This window comes from Mesoplodon densirostris, chromosome 9 (assembly GCF_025265405.1).
Source record: "Mesoplodon densirostris isolate mMesDen1 chromosome 9, mMesDen1 primary haplotype, whole genome shotgun sequence".
Taxonomy (NCBI): Eukaryota; Metazoa; Chordata; class Mammalia; order Artiodactyla; family Ziphiidae; genus Mesoplodon; species Mesoplodon densirostris.
In genome coordinates, this window is record NC_082669.1 from 100,438,080 (window position 1) to 100,454,496 (window position 16,417).

Genomic DNA, 16,417 nt, shown 5'->3' on the forward strand with positions numbered 1-16,417 from the left:
TGCGTTTCTCCTGGTTCTTTGCAAACAGCTTGCTCTTGCCTTTCCTTGGCTCAGCCTCAAGTGTCATCCCTTAGAGTGGCTGCCTGGATCGTCCTATCTAAAATGGCCTCCCTCCGTTACTACTTCTCCCATCTCCATCTGTTTTTTCCCTTCACAGCATTCCTCCCAATCTTATTATCTGCTTTAATTGTTCACATGTTTACTGTTCATCTGTAAGTCTTAACACCACAGCTATAACCCCAGGGCCTAGCAGAGCATTTAGAATGATCAGTAAAGATTTTCTGAATGAATGAATGCTTTGACTGATGGCCAACACTGAATGCTTTCAAAGTGCCAGGCCCTGTGCTAGGCACTTACCATGTGCCATTGCATTCAGTTCTCACCACATCTTACAGATAAAAAAATGGATTTTAGAAAGTAATATCTCTTAGGAGGTGAAAGGAGCATTCAAACCCAGACCTGACCCTAGACCCTACGTTATACTGTGTAAGAGGGAAGGTTAAAAGGTTAAAATATCCCAAGTTGGGTAAAACACAGTAATTAAAAATATCACACATTAAACACAGACGTATAGATCCAGGATGGAAAAAAAGCACCTTAGTAACTGTGGTTCTCGCACGCGCATAAATAAGGGCAATTACTTCACTCCCTAGACTTCAGCTTTTATGTTTGCAAAGTAAAATGATTCTGTATACTCAGTGTAAAGAGGTAGGGGGAAAAGTACTCAATGGGTAGTTGAGCTCACCTATTGTGACAGTTGTGCATGCTGTAATTGACACAAGTATCTTTTTTATCCCACATGACCTCATTGGAAGTTGTTTCCCTGTATCATGTAAATCCTTTTATTCGAAACTCAAGTCTTCCTGTAATTTGTCTCTCTTCTTAAATTGTTCCTTACCACAGATGTAAAATACCTAGCACTTTTCTGTAAAATTCCCTCAGGGTTCCCCAAACCACGTTCTTCCTACCTATTTTGAACATATTCCAAAGACAACAGTTTTCAAGATAAAAATCTTTCCCTCTCCTAGACAAAGGACTTATACTCAAGTTAATGGTCACTGCTGTGACATTTCCTTACCACTGGTGAACAAGACAAATCAGAACCTGAGACAATGACTAATACACTGGATCCTGACAGCTAGGGAGCAACAGGACAGTGCACCGACTTTGAGCTTATGAAAGTATCGTTTCAGGGTTATTTTCTGATGCAGAGACCAGATATCAAAGATTAATAGAAGATTGTCATCTGAAGCCACACCGTGGCCCACACAAAGGCATGAAAGTTCCAGTTGGCATTCAAGACCCTCCACTTAACTTCTTTGAGTCACTGAAAGATTAAATGAGACAATTTATAGAGAGTTCTAAGTACAGCACCTGGGGCTTCCCTCGTGACGCAGTAGTTAAGAATCCGCCTGCCAATGCAGGGGACACGGGTTCGAGCCCTAATCCGGGAAGATGCCACATGCCGCGGAGCAACTAAGCCCGTGCGCCATAACTACTGAGCCTGTGCTCTAGAGCCCATGCTCTGCAACCAGAGAAGCCACCGCAATGAGAAGCCCGCGCACCGCAACGAAGAGTAGGCCCCGCTCGCCGCAACTAGAGAAAAGCCCGCACGCATCAATGAAGACCCAACGCAGACAATAATAAATAATTTTTTTAAAAAGACCCAACGCAGGGCCTCCCTGGTGGCGCAGTGGTTGAGAGTCCGCCTGCCGATGCAGGGGATACGGGTTCGTGCCCCGGTCTGGGAGGATCCCATATGCCGCGGAGCGGCTGGGCCCGTGAGCCATGGCCGCTGGGCCTGCGCATCCGGAGCCTGTGCTCCGCAACGGGAGAGGCCACGACAGTGAGAGGCCCGCGTACCGCAAAAAGAAAAAAAAAAAAAAAGACCCAACGCAGCCAAAAATAAATTAATTAAGTACAGTGCCTGGCATACAGCAAACATTCAACAAATGGGGAAAAAAAGAATTCAAGCATCAAAACGCTCAAGAAAGAAGGTGGCCATTAAGAATCATATTTTGCTCACCCCAGAACTCCCTACAATCCTTTCAGTAAGTTATCAGGAGATCGCCTAGTTTCTGAAAACACCAAAAACCCTGTGGACACGTTCCCATAATCCCGTGAGAAGTAAGAATAAACAGACCACATTCTGCAAACAAGAATACTGAGTTCATGACGAAAAAGCGATCAGATAAATTCCTGACCGAGACGATGGTAGTTACCAAAAAGCAAAGCCCATTTACTCCACTAAGAGCCTTCTCCCTCTGTGGCCTCACTACATCCTCTCCAAAAGCCTGCCCGCCCTACCTGTGAGGTACCCTTCTAGACGACAAACCCTTTTCTTGCACAGGCGCCCCCGCCACCGCGCTGGCGTGGGGCCTGGCCGCCGGCTCTCCCCGGAGGCCCTCCCGATCCTCCCGCTCCCCTCCACTACGGTACTCGCCGGCCCCGCCAGGTCCCGGAGCACCTGGACGCCGAGGAGCCAGGCCCAGAGTGGAGGGAACGAGGGGTGGCCGGCCTTGCCCGCGGCGCCACACCCACCGGCCGCCACCTTCTGCCTCTCCGCCCCGTCCCCTCGACGCCTGGAAGCTCCTCGGACCTGCCCTCGCCTGCGGCACACCCCAGCCTCGCCCCAAGCCGGGTTCCGGCCCTTCTCGGCTCGGGCCCGGCGCGTCGCCGCTCGCGCACCCGAGTGCCGCAGTAGTCGTCGCGTTCCGGCCGGCCGGCAACTCCTCTCGCTCCGCCGCGCCCGCAAGCTTGCCACTCCCGCCGCCACATCACCGACGCCGCCGCGGCCAGGGTTTCCGGGCACTCACGTGACCCGTCAGTACCCGCAGCATGCTGGGAGTTGTAGTCCGACCGCGCGGCTTTACCTGAGGACCACTGGGCAGGGAGGGGAGGGGGAGGGGGAGAGGGGGAGGGGGAGTGTCGGCTTCCAGACGCTGCCGGAGGCCTGGGTGGACCCGGCAGCTCCGAGGGGGAACTGGGGGTCGGAGGGACGGACACCGGCCAGGACTGTTAGGAAAGAAGCAGTGCGGGAGAGAGAAGATACAATCTGGGAAGAAATTATGTATATATAAATCATCTGTTTTTCAAAAAACCTTTATTCTGCATTTTGTTTTGAGAGAAAGAAACGCGCTGCTAGGTGTGCTACTGACCTGCCATGAGGGCATAAGCTTTAAATTTTTGTTGAATTAAATACAGTTGACCATAAGGACAGGGTTATTAGTCTGTCGGTATAATTCACTGTTGTACATCCCACCCCCATCACGCAAACAAATAAATGAGTGTTAAGATCCTGGCAGCCCCAAGCAAAAACTGAAGGCCTTACAACACACGACTCTGAACAAGGGTCTTTTGCCCTCCTGGGCTCTCTTTCAACTGCTGGGGGGGGGGGGGAATTAAGTCTTTCAACCCAGAAAACCTGTCCACAAAGATAGCAGATTAGAAAACAGTTTTATTATTGAATACGCTTTGAACCAGACTGTGACGCACATCACAGGCAACGCGCTAAGAGGTAGCAAAGGAAGAAAGGAATCTTCCCCTTACATTGCCAGGCAGACACTACCCACTCCAGGCAAGTTCTCAGATAATCACTACTCCTCAAGTGAGAAGACTCGACTGGACCTTATGTCACAAATAGTTCTCCTAACTTTATCACGGTCACTGGGGAGACCACCTGAGTTGGCTTATCACACCTTTAGGACAAACAAACTTTTCACACCTTTAGGACAGGAGATGGTTTTGCAAATTGGAGCAAGGGCCCCACGGAAGTTAGCCTCCCATCCTGCCACAGGAACTGGGGGTTAGGGGCAATAGCTCCCTGGATGACTGAATTTCAAAAGATGGCTCCCAGGTCCTGGAGGAAACATTCCAGAGTTGTGAGACCGGCAGAGGTTATTTAGCCATTATAAAGATATACATATATTGGAAAAGGACAGAAATTTTGAAAGAAAAAGGAGGGAGGGGGGTCCTCTTCCCTTATTTTCAACAAGGAGAATTAAGTCTCTTATCTTTAATTTGTATTTGCCTTTACACAATGCAGGGGGGGGCTTCCCTGGTGGCGCAGTGGTTGAGAGTCCGCTTGCCGATGCAGGGGACACGAGTTCGTGCCCCGGTCCGGGAAGATCCCACATGCCGCGGAGCGGCTGGGCTCGTGAGCCATGGCCGCTGGGCCTGCGCGTCCGGAGCCTGTGCTCCGCAACGGGAGAGGCCACAGCAGTGAGAGGCTCGCGTGCTGCAAAAAAAAATAATAATACACAATGCAGGGGTAGTTTTGTTTCCAGTCATCAGAGGGTGTGGCTGGGGAAATGTGATATTATGGGGAGCAACCATAAATCAACCAGACCAGGCGTTTCACATTTATTGTAAAAAACAAACTGTGGACAATTATTCAACTTTAAAGGAATGAAATTATGACACATGCTACAACATGGATGAACGCTGAAAACATTAAACTAAGTGAGTTAAGCCAGACACAAAAGGACACTTACTGTATGACTCCACTTGTATGAGGTACCTAGGGTAATCAAATTTATTGAGACAGAAAGTAGAATAATGGTTACCAAGGGCTGGGGGGAAGGGGAAATAGGAGTCATTGTTTAACAGGATATAGAGTTTCAGTTGGAGATGATGAAAAAGTTCTGGAGACGGATGGTGGTGATGGCTGCACAACAATGTGAATATATTTAAGACCACTGGATGATACGCTTAAAAATGGTTAAAATGGTAAACTATATATACTGTGAAATATATGTGTGTCTATGCACGTATGTATGTGTGTGTGTATAAGTATATGACCTGCATCACCACCACCCACGTCAAGAATGCCTTCTTCCCCATAACCCAAGTTCTGCTCTTTGCACTTATAGTCAGCATTGGTGGAGAGGGTCGGGGTAGGGAAAAGCAGCATCTCTCCTTGACGTCGATAACCATTTGGGCATTTTACCGTTCGAATTCTACTTGCTCTCCAAGTGCGAAGTCTGAGTCAGCTGGGTTTTTTTGGTTTGGGTTTTTTTTTCTTTTTTTTATCAGTAATCATTACCAGAAGAAGAAAACATTTTGACACCTAACCTCACTGACACGTCTCACGGGTTTTATTTCCTGCCCCTGCCCATACATTTGTCGTGGATCTTGACCTACATTTCATTTTCAAGCTGCATACGCATGACTGTGGCTTTCAGAGCACAGTCTGCAGGGCCTTCCCTGGTAGTCCAGTGGTTAGGACTCCACACTTCCATTGCTGGGGGCACGGGTTCAATCCCTCATCAGGGAACTAAGATCCTGCATGCTGCATGGCACGGGCAAAAAAATAAATAAAATAAAATAAATTTTAAAAACAACAAAGCATGGTATGCAGCAGCAATATTTGGCAGTGTCTTTTGTTTTCTTGCTCTACCTGCCAACATTGGGTTTATCCTCCCCAAAAGAGAGGTTCCTGAAAGTGATGTGTAAATGGAATTTGGGGTAAGATAAATCATCATTTACAGGTTTTCTGGAGAAATGTTCTTGAGTAGTGAATAAATTGTCCTCTATTTCAGTGCTAGGCCTCAACCCACAGTAAGAAATACATCTTACATCACTCCCAGCACACACGTGCCGGTTCACAACTGATCCAAACAGCTCATGCAACAATACTCTTACTCCACGGAATGCATTCTGCATTGGTTTCCTAATCTTTTCTGTAAAAACGCTGGTTACAACCCACTGAATTTGACTTCATGACTCATTAACGGGTCTCAGCCCACAGTTTGAAAACACTACACCAGTTTAATATTTTATCGATCGGGATGTTTCTGTTTTGCATGTTGTGCCTATAGCTTAACTGCCTGCTCAGCACATTCCACAGAGTGGAGCTGATCTGGTCCCCATGCTAGAAGCAGTGACTCTTCCAGACTCTGTGGGGAAAACATAAAAAGGAAAATTCACCTCAGCTCTACGCTTCTCCTGCCAGCATCAGGGACTGACGAACTCCAGGTCTTCCTAGAAATTAACCTTGGTTCTGGGGTACACTTTGTGGGGGCAAAGAAACATTGTTTTTCAGCTCCCCCTGCAAATTCAAAGTTGTTTTCGTTTTTTAATCTTCTCTTTGGATCACCTCCTTACTCTCAGTGGCTCCTCAGAAAAGGTTATTCAAGTCCACAAAAGAGTTAAATGACTCAAAACCCAGATCTGTAACCTCCTTTAAGTTGCTGTCCTTCAACTAGCCACTCCCACCCCAGCCAAACAGGGGACACCAGGGGTAAGGGCTGCCTAAGAGAATGTGAGCTGAAAGAAAGAACAGGGCGGCTCAGAGGTGTTGGCTGAGGTAGCGGGCTAGTCCTTTTCATTTTGGGTTTGCTGGATAACGTGTGATGCTAAGAAGCCGGAGGAAAGGTGACCTAGCGTGGCCTCACCCCGTGCTTTGTACCCAATGGCAGCTCCTCCGGATGTGGAGGGAGGGGAGGCGGAGGGAGGGAGGGTTGACACTTTCCTTTCACTTTCTCAGGCCACCAAACCTGACACCTGGGGACAGAACTACAGTTCCCACGACGCCTCGAGACAGGAGGAAGAAGGGGCACGGAGGACCAAAAGGAAAACCAGGAGAAAGAGCAAACATTACCTACTGGCAGAGGTGAGAGAGCCAGACAGGTAAGCAACAGGTGCAGGTTACAGGATGCAGGATGGAGGGTGTTGGAGGGTGGACGTCGCTTGTTTCTCCTTGCAGGGCGTGTAGGCGGAGGTGAAGGGGGCTTTTGTGGAAACCCTAAGGACTTACTTGGTGGGGGGGGGGGGGCATGGAAGTAAAATTTCAGCTCAAATTACAGGGATAAGACACCAGAAGTGGAATGGCTTTCTTTACTTGAAAAGCCCGGGAAGAGTTGTTTGATTATGTCTCGTGTCTGCTGGATCATTTAGCCATAGTGATTTCAGAGGAGTCCAAGAGAAGTGTAGGATCCTCCGTCTGTTTAAAGCTCGCGGTTTTTACGTACAGATTTTAATTTGTGTGATGATACAGACTTGTCCTTTTCTATGATTTCTGAGAAAACCAAAAACTAAAACTGGGGGAAATGAAGAAGGGTGTCATAGGCAGGAACAATTTGCAGCACATCAAATGAAATAAGGTTTCCTGTATTGTTTGTTTGTTTGTTTTTGCGGTACGCGAGCCTCTCACTGCTGTGGCCTCTCCCGTTGCGGAGCACAGGCTCCGGACGCGCAGGCCCAGCGGCCATGGCTCACGGGCCCAGCCGCTCCGTGGCACGTGGGATCCCCCAGGACCTGGGCACAAACCCGCGTCCCCCGCATCGGCAGGCGGACTCTCAACCACTGCGCCACCAGGGAAGCCCGGTTTCCTGTATTTTTAAGAGACATCTGAGTAGGAGACCCAACACAACCGAAGAACCGTTGAAGGGCCCAGGTATATCTGCCATGAGGGGACATGGTTGCTCCTCCAAATATCTGCTGGACTGTGGAGTAGGAATCTGCTGTCATGTGGAATGCGAGTCCTGATGTAGCATGAGGGTCCACAGATGGAAACCTAGGGGAGATAGATTTCAACCCCATGTAAGTTAGAGCTGTGCACACAACAAAGATTTTTTTCAGGAGGTAGTGAGTTCCTTGTGATCTGAGATGTTGTGGATATTTAAGAAGAGACGCTGAAGGTGGGAATAAAGTTTCAGGTGGGTGATTGTGTCGGTCAACACTTCCCAAGGCTAGCTAGTCCTCAAAATCACCTGGGAGTGTGTGCATGTTTTTAAATCTATTTAACAGACCTAAGATGGGCTCCAGGAATATATATATATTTAATTATCTTCCCAGGTAATTCTGATAATCAGTTAATTTGGGAGACGCTGTCATGAGAAACTTTCTTTTCCAGCCTATGGTAGAGTATGGCACAAACATTCGAACCACAGGGTTTGTTTGTTTTGTTTTGTTTTGTTGCACCTCGAGGCTTGTGGGATCTTAGTTCTCCAACCAGGGATTGAAAGAGGGCCCTTGACAGTGAAAGCGCAGAGTCCTAACCACTGGACTGCCAGGGAATTCCCCACAGTTTTCATTTTGAATATTCTCAGAATCATAATTTCCAGGACAAGAAAAAGCAGGTGCCAACCAGAAGAAAAGGGCTATGTGACTCTTCCCGAAACTGACTTGTCTGTCAGGTCTCGTTGATGCTTGCTGCTGGTTGCCTGGCCATTCAGTCTTCCAGTAATTTGTCTTCCTCCCGTGTGACATGGAGATAGGCTGACAGCTAGGCATGTCTCCCACCTGATGACTGGCAGGTAAAACACTCCTGCTGGGCCCCGAGGCATGTGGGATCTTAGTTCCGGACCAGGGATCAAACCCACCACCCCCTGCAGTGGAAGCACTGGAAGCATGGAGTCTTAACCCCTGGACTGCCAGGGAAGTCCCAGTCAATGCTGTCATCTGAGAGTGTTGACCGTGTACTGGGCCCAGCAGAGAACAGCAGTAGAACCTCTTCATTCCAAGGTCACCCCTAAAGTAATGTTAACTCACCTAGGACAGGTGGGGTTTGTGCGGGCAGCTCCCTCTTACCCGACCAGTAATTAACGTCCTTTTCCCACGAGGATGGCAGTGCTAGGAAAACAGTGACCTCCCTCTGTCTTGTCCTGTGCTGAATCCCAAGTGCCAAGAATAGTTCCTGGCCCCTGGTAGCTGGTCACTAATACAGGGGTCCCCAACCCCCAGGCTGTGGACCAGTACCGGTCCTGTTAGGAACCGGGCCACGCAGCAGGAGGTGAGCAGCGGGCGAGTGAGCGGAGCTTCACCTGCCGCTCCCCATCGCTCCCCATCACTTGCGTTGCCTCCTGAACCATCCTGGCCCCCCACCCCGTCCGAGGAAAAATTGTCTTCCACGAAACCAGTCCCTGGTGCCGAAAAGGTTGGGGACGGCTGCATTAAAGAGAGACTGAACTCCTTCTTTTCTTCCTTGATCTGTTCTAGGTGGCAAGAGCCATGCAATTCTCCAGCTCAGCCAGGGCAGCGGATGAGAACTTTGACTATTTGTTCAAGATTATCCTCATCGGGGATTCCAACGTGGGGAAGACGTGTGTGGTGCAGCATTTCACATCCGGGGTCTACACCGAGGCGCAGCAGAACACCATTGGGGTGGACTTCACTGTGCGTGCCCTGGAGATCAACGGCAAGAAAGTGAAGGTCAGAGGGGGACAGCGGTGGGGCTGCCTCTTTCAGGCATGGCTCCTAACCCCGAAACACAGGCCTGAGGAGTGAAAGATTTAAATATAAAATATGAAATCATTAAAATACCAGGGGAAAAAAAACCCCATGGGAGTATTTATTTTTATCATTGAGGAATAGAGAAATCAGGCTTTAAAGTAAGACAAGAACCCAGAAGCCATAAGGGAAAATATTGCTCCATCTAACTATTTAAAGGTCAAATTAATACTCTTCTATATGATCATATAAAGGTCAAATTTCTACATACTCAAAAATACCATAAACAAAGTCAAAGATGAGTGACAAACTGGAAAGAAACATTTGCAAATATGGAACTGACAGAGAGCTAATTTCTCTGATGTGAAAAGAGCTCTGATAAATATCAAAGAAGAGACCAACAACCAAATACAAAAAGTAGGCACTTCACAGATTAGACAAAACAGCTACTTCACAGATGTTATATGAACTGGCCCATACGTTTATGTGAAAAAGTAAAGGTGCCCATTGTTACTCATAATTAAAGAAATGAAATGAAAATAAGTGAGATAATATCATTTACCCATTTGATCAAAAAAGATCAAAAAGTGTTGGTGAAAATGTAATAAATGGATTTTGCGTGGGATCCTTATTAAACAAACACAATAGTAAAAAGACATTTTGGACGGACTCCCCTGGCAAGCCAGTGGTTAAGACTCCACGCTACCAATGCAGGGGGTGCAGGGTTTTTTTGTTTTGTTTTGTTTTTTAATTAATTAATTTATTTATTTAAGCATCTTTATTGGAGTATAATTGCTTTACAATGGTGTGTTAGTTTCTGCTTTATGGGTGGCGGGGGTGGGGTGGGGGGTGCAGGTTTGATCCCTGGTCCAGGAACTAAGATCTCACGTGCCGCACTGTGCAGCTAAAAATTTTTTTAAAATTAAATCAAACAAAAGTGCAATTTCTAAAAAAAGAGACATTTGGAGCCAATCAGGAAATTTTAATATGATCTGAGTATTAGACGATACTAAGGAGTTATTGAAGAGTTTATTAGCAGTGATAATGGTGTTATGGTTATATAAGAAAATGTCCATTTTTATTAGGAATGTATATCGATGGGAGTAGGCATGAAATGACATGAAGTCTGGGATTCTCCTTAAAATAATACGTCAAAGAAATCAACAGAAATGGCTCCATGAAGCAAGAGTGGCAAAATCTTGATAATTATATGGATATACGAGGGTTCACTGTTTTATTCTCTCTAGTTTTGTGTATGTTTGCAAACTTTCTTTAAAAAATAAATTTTATAAATAATGTGAGTATGAAAAAACAGGTACCTTCAGACATTGTTGGACGGGGTATAAATTGATGCCACTGCCTGGGACGGTAATTGGGAAGGTAGTATTACGATAACACTTCTAAACATGAACAGCCGAATGGTCCTTTAAAATCAAAACAGTTCAGCCCATGCTATCACCTTTTCCAGCACTAACATCAATGGACAGACTCAAAAGATAAAGCCCAACATCTGGACGAAGGGATGAGTGTGGTAGGAAGGCAAAAGAACACCAGACCTTAGGACATTGGGTCCGCCTCTCCCACTGAAGGGCACCTTAGGTGACGGCCCCCAACCTGAAAACACATCCAGATTACCCTGGGGAGCAACTGAAAAAGGACAGATTCCTGGGCCCCACCCCAGACCTCCTGAATTTGGATCTCTAGAAGTGAGACCCAGGGAACGACTTAGGTGAGCAAGTTCCCATCAGGGGTGGGAACTCCTGACGTGGACCCCCTTTCCTGCCCTTCTCCAGATGCAGGTGTGGGACACTGCAGGCCAGGAGCGCTTCCGGACCATCACCCAAAGCTACTACCGCAGCGCCCATGCTGCCGTCATTGCCTACGACCTCACCCGGCGGTCCACGTTTGAGTCTGTTCCTCACTGGATTCACGAGATAGAGAAATACGGGGCGGCAAACTTGGTCCTCATGCTGATTGGTAGGTCGATTTCAAAGTGTTTCGCTTTCCTTGATTGTCCGCCGCCCGCCATGCTCAGCTTTTTCTGTTTCCAATGGCAGTGGAACGGGAAGCCATAAAAGTGCACGTGGCGGATGGGACCTCAGGAAACATCTGGGCCAGAAATTCCCATCAGGTTCACTTGAGCATGAGAGTGGGATGGCTTGAACTTGTTAAGAATACAGATTCCAGGGCCCCACCCTAGAGTTTCTCACTGCAAAAACCTGAGATGGGGCCAGACATCTAGACGAAGGTACACCCTGGCTGATTCGACACACGTCTGTACAGACTACACAGGAAGTATTCTGTAGTCTGAGCTTCACAGCGTCTGATGGCTCTTAATCCCTGGAGGAGCCACTCAGATGACTATGCCTGACAACACTCTTGAATGGCTTCTCACACCTGCTAAGACGCTAAGCAAATCTTAACAACAAGCCAACATCAAACTTAACCGCAACTTCAACTATACAAAGTGAACTCACAGCTTGAAATACCTGCCGTCACGCTGTGCATTCAGAAACGGGTAACGTGCTGTCACTTCCCTATAGTATTAGCTACGCAAGCAGTGCCCCTCCTAAGGACACTAATGTTTACCAAGTGGCTGCTTAATTTTGGCAAGTTGGTTTAGGTTCTTGCTACTCAAAGTGCGGTCCACGGACCAGCAGCATCAGCATCACTGGGGTTTTTGGTTTTAGGTTTCTTTTTCTTGTTTTTGTATTAAGACTTATTTTTTTCAGAGCAGTTTTTAAGGTTCTCAGCAAAATTGGGAAGGTACGGAGATTTCCCATATGCCCCCTGTACTCACACACGCAGAGCCTCTCCCATATCAACATCTCCTACCAATGTGGTACATTTGTTACAAAGGATGAACCTACATTGACGCATCATAGTCATCTGAACTTCATAGTTAACATTATGGCTCATTCTTTTTTTTTTTTTTTTTTCTTTTTGCGGTACGCGGGTCTCTCACTGTTGTGCCCTCTCCCGTTGCGGAGCACAGGCTCCGGATGCGCAGGCCCAGCGGCCATGGCTCACGGGCCCAGCCACTCCGCGGCATGTGGGATCCTCCCAGACCGGGGCACGAACCCGTATCCCCTGCATCGGCAGGCGGACTCTTAACCACTGCGCCACCAGGGAGGCCCTATGGCTCATTCTTGGTGGTGTACTTTCTATGGGTTTGGACAAATGTCTAATGACAAGTATCCACCATGATGATATCATAGAGAGTATTTTCACTGCCCTAAAAATCCACAGCATCAGCATCACTTTGGGGTTTGTTACAAGTGCCCCATCTCAGGCCCCATTCCAGACCTACTGAATCTGAATCTTCATTTTAACAGGATCCTAGAGATTCATATGCAAATTAAAGTTTGCCGAGCACAGGTCTAGACAGCTGCTGTGGGACTGAGCGCTAAACATAGCATGTTTAGTGGATTATTTATCCATGGACAGGCATATCCTAGCTGTGTGGTAAGTTACCTTCTGAGCCTTAGTTTCCTCATCTATAATATGCAATCAGTATTCACTAGGGTTGTTGTAAAGATGTGATGAGATAATGTGTATACGTCGCTTGACCGTGCCTGGCACATAGTAGGTGCTTCATAACAGGTGTGTGATTTGTTTCTAGAAGGTTCGTTTGTTTGAGGGAACTAACTCCTCTGTGTTCCTTAAACAATGGGGTGGGGTGCTTATGGTGAGGGTACAAGTCCCTGGGACCTAGAAAAACCCAGCCCAGCAGTCAAGCCCAGCCAGAGTGGGAGACACAGTGGAGCCAGGCCACCCATCGCAAGCAGGAAGCTGGGGACCCTCCTCTCAGGGCTGGGCTCTGTGTACCAGCCTCCTCCACCATTGTGTATCTATGTCTTCTCTCAGAGCTGCTTCTTACATTCAGGATACTGTGGGCCTGCAGCACTCTCTCCCCATGAACCCCCCCTCCTGGGTTCCTCAAAGCATCATCCCCAGCCTGCTCCTGCCACAAAAGCCCTCATTCTCTCATACCCTCTAGCTCACGTTCCTCAGAAAGGAAATCCCATTGCCCCATTCCTTTTTTTTTAATACTTAATTTTTAAAAAATATTTATTTATTTATGTATTTGGCTGCGCCGGGTCTTAGTTGCAGCACACAGCATCTTTTAGTTGCGGCACACACACAGGATCTAGTTCCTGAACCAGGTATCCAACCCAGGCCCCCTGCGTTGGGAGCGCGGAGTCTTAACCACTGGACCATCAGAGAAGTCCCGCCCCATTCCTCTTTCTCATGGCACAGCCTGGCCCAGACTCCGGGCTCAGGGATACCTACTTCCACAGCATCCCTTCCCACACCAACCGAGAAGCAGGGCTTTGCCCCCAGCTTAAACCTCACTAGCTATACAAATGCATGTAGTTCTCTTGAAGGTACTACCTGAATGCTTCCTGTGGCTGCCGTAACTAATTACCATAAATAGAGCGGCTTGAAACAACAGAAATTTGATCTCTCTCAGTTGCGGATGCCAGAAATCTGAACTCAGTCTCACTGGGCCGGAATCTAGGTGTCAGCAGGGCTACGGTCCCTCTGGAGGCTCTTGGGAGGAGACTGCTCCTCGCCTCGTGAGCTTCTGAGGGCTGCCAGCATTCCTCGGCTTGTGGCCGCATCACTCCAGTGTCTGCCGTCTTCACATGCTCAGTGTTTGTACTCAAGTCTCCCTCTACCCTTATAAGGATGCTGTACGTGATTATGTTTAGGGCCCACCTAGCTAATCCAAGATGTCGTCCTCTCCCCATGCCCCACTCCCATCTCAAGGTCCTTAACTTAATCACATCTGCAAATACCATTTTTCCAAATAAGGTAATGGTTACAGTTTCCAAGGATTAGAACCTGGTATCTTTGGGACCATTTTTCAGCCTACCACAGCACCAGAAGGGGTAATGTCCACTGAAAAAATTCTTGGATTTAACCTTAGTTGGGGATAATTATGATCTAAGTCTAGCTTTGTTAATGCGCAGGTTAGTGACTGTCACTATGAGAAAGTATTTTTTTCCTCAATCCTTTTTACAGGGACATGTTTAAAGAGACGTACATTAACACGGATTTATCACAAATCCGTGTAAACACCCTCCTCCTCAGGTCAAAAAAGAATATGGCCAGGGCTTCCCTTCAGTCTCCCCTTCACGCCCCTCCCAATTACTCCCTCTCGGGCTTCCCTGGTGGCGCAGTGGTTGAGAGTCCGCCTGCCGATGCAGGGGACACGGGTTCGTGCCCCAGTCCGGGAAGATCCCACATGCTGCGGAGCAGCTGGGCCCGTGAGCCACGGCCGCTGAGCCTGCGTGTCCGGAGCCTGTGCTCCGCAATGGGAGAGGCCACAACAGTGAGAGGCCTGCATACCGCAAAAAAAAAAAAAGAATGAAATAATGCCATTTGCAGCAACATGGATGGACCTAGAGATTGTATTGAATAAAGTAAGTCAGACAAAGACAAATATCATATGATGTCACTTATACATGGAACCTAAAAAAATGATACAAATGAACTTATTTACAAAACAGAGCCAGACTCACAGACGTAGAAAACAAACTTATGGTTACCAAAGGAGAAAGGTGGGGGAGGGATAAATTAAGAGTTTAGGATTAACAGATACACACTACTAAATATAAAATAGACAACCAACAAGGACCTACTGTACAGCACAGGGAACTATATTCAATATCTTGTAATAAACTATAATGGAAAAAATCTGAAATTTTATATATATATATGAATCACTTTGCTGTATACCAGAAACTAACACAACATTATAAATCAACTGTACTTCAATTAAAAAAAAAAAAGATAGTGGCTCTGTTTCCATTCATTGTTGGGTTCATTTTCAGTAAATCTGCCATCAATAACTATTTGTGAACAAATGCATGTGCGCATATTGCTAAACTAAAATGTTCTTTTTCAAGTTCACCTTTTAAAAAACCAGATTAAGTTACTCACCGGAATATTTGCTTCTCTCTCACTCCCAGGGAACAAATGTGACATGTGGGAAAAACGGCACGTTCTGTTTGAGGATGCCTGCACACTGGCTGAGAAATACGGCCTCCTGGCTGTCTTGGAGACATCTGCCAAGGAGTCCAAGAACATCGACGAGGTCTTCGTGCTGATGGCCAGGGAGCTGACGGCCCGCCACAGCCTGCCCTTGTATGGGGAGGGCACCCTGGGCAGCCTCCCCCTGGATTCCAGTCCTGTCCTCACGGCCCCGGGGCCGAGGGAGAAGAGTCAGTGCACTTGTTGAGTATGTTCCCCGGGCCGGGGGCACGCAGCATAGGCCAGCTCCGAAACCAAGGGCAGCGGATGGCCTCGTGTCTGCGGAGTAGACCTCGGACCCCAGTGCGGACGTGCGGCTGGTCCTACCCCTTCCTGCCGGGTGGGGGGCACCCTTTCACCTCAGTTCACACCAGAGGGGGAAACCCTGGCTCTGAGGATAGAGGACACCACTGTTTTTCTTGACTTTTCCTAGGACTCAAGGCCCAGCGGTAGGAGGACAAGACTTGCTCCTTTTCATCTTTCCCTTTTCTGTCTCCCCAACCCTTCGGCTGTTTTCTACTGAACTCTGCTTCCCACCTGAAGAAGAGGGTAGTGAAGGAAAGAAGGAAAGAGACATAGAAGAAGGACACAAGAGAGGGGAGAAGATGTTGGGGACATTGCAGAGTGGTTGAAAGCAGTGCGGGCGTGGAAAGATGGGGGAAAAGCCTGCAGTGACAAACCAGATGCTGTTAACTTTTGCTTCCTGACATTCACACCTCGGGCCTTACTTTGGGGGGCAAAGCTTTTTGACCTAAAGACCATAAATACGGTCTTGCCAAATGGTCAGGAGCCATGTGATGGAGAGAGAATTAGATTTCACTTTATCCGAGTTGGGCTGATTGGACCACCCTCCTAGGATGAAGGAGATACCTACAATTTCTTTCCAAAAAGAAACTGTCTTTTTGAAGACAATTTCTTCAAAAAGAAATTGTAGGCATCTCCCCAATCATCTGCTGGATCAAAAGTCATTTCTGAATTGAAATTAAATTGGCTCATAGACAAATATCAAACCAGTACTGACCTTGCTGTATGGCCGGGATGTGCTGTGGACCCTCTGGAAGCTGTGAGTCATAACCCTTGTGTCTGCAAAGCTCCCTGATGGTTGCTGCTGAGGGTGTCTTACAATCCTAATAAGAACTGCAAGTGCTGGTCCAGCCACAACATCAGCTCTGAAAGAGGAAATGTCTGTCCGGGGCGCACCCAGGGT

General features: G+C 47.6%; 2 protein-coding genes across 6 annotated transcripts in view; one reads left to right on the forward strand and one right to left on the reverse strand.

The window, feature by feature from the left end:
• SLC37A3 (solute carrier family 37 member 3) overlaps positions 1-2,783 on the reverse strand; it is a 44,318-nt gene extending 41,535 nt beyond the window's left edge. For 2 of the 5 annotated variants that reach the window (XM_060108409.1, XM_060108405.1), the window contains exon 1: positions 2,689-2,783. The gene's annotated coding sequence lies outside the window, so the exon portion shown is untranslated. The other 3 variants (XM_060108407.1, XM_060108406.1, XM_060108408.1) reach the window with 3 other exon arrangements.
• A 3,570-nt stretch (positions 2,784-6,353) lies between these two features.
• Positions 6,354-15,418, forward strand: RAB19 (RAB19, member RAS oncogene family). Its single transcript, XM_060108714.1, is given in 5 exon segments — positions 6,354-6,435; positions 6,438-6,613; positions 8,941-9,153; positions 10,965-11,148; positions 15,150-15,418. Coding segments are annotated over 5 exon segments (924 nt in total).
• Positions 15,419-16,417: the final 999 nt, after the last annotated feature.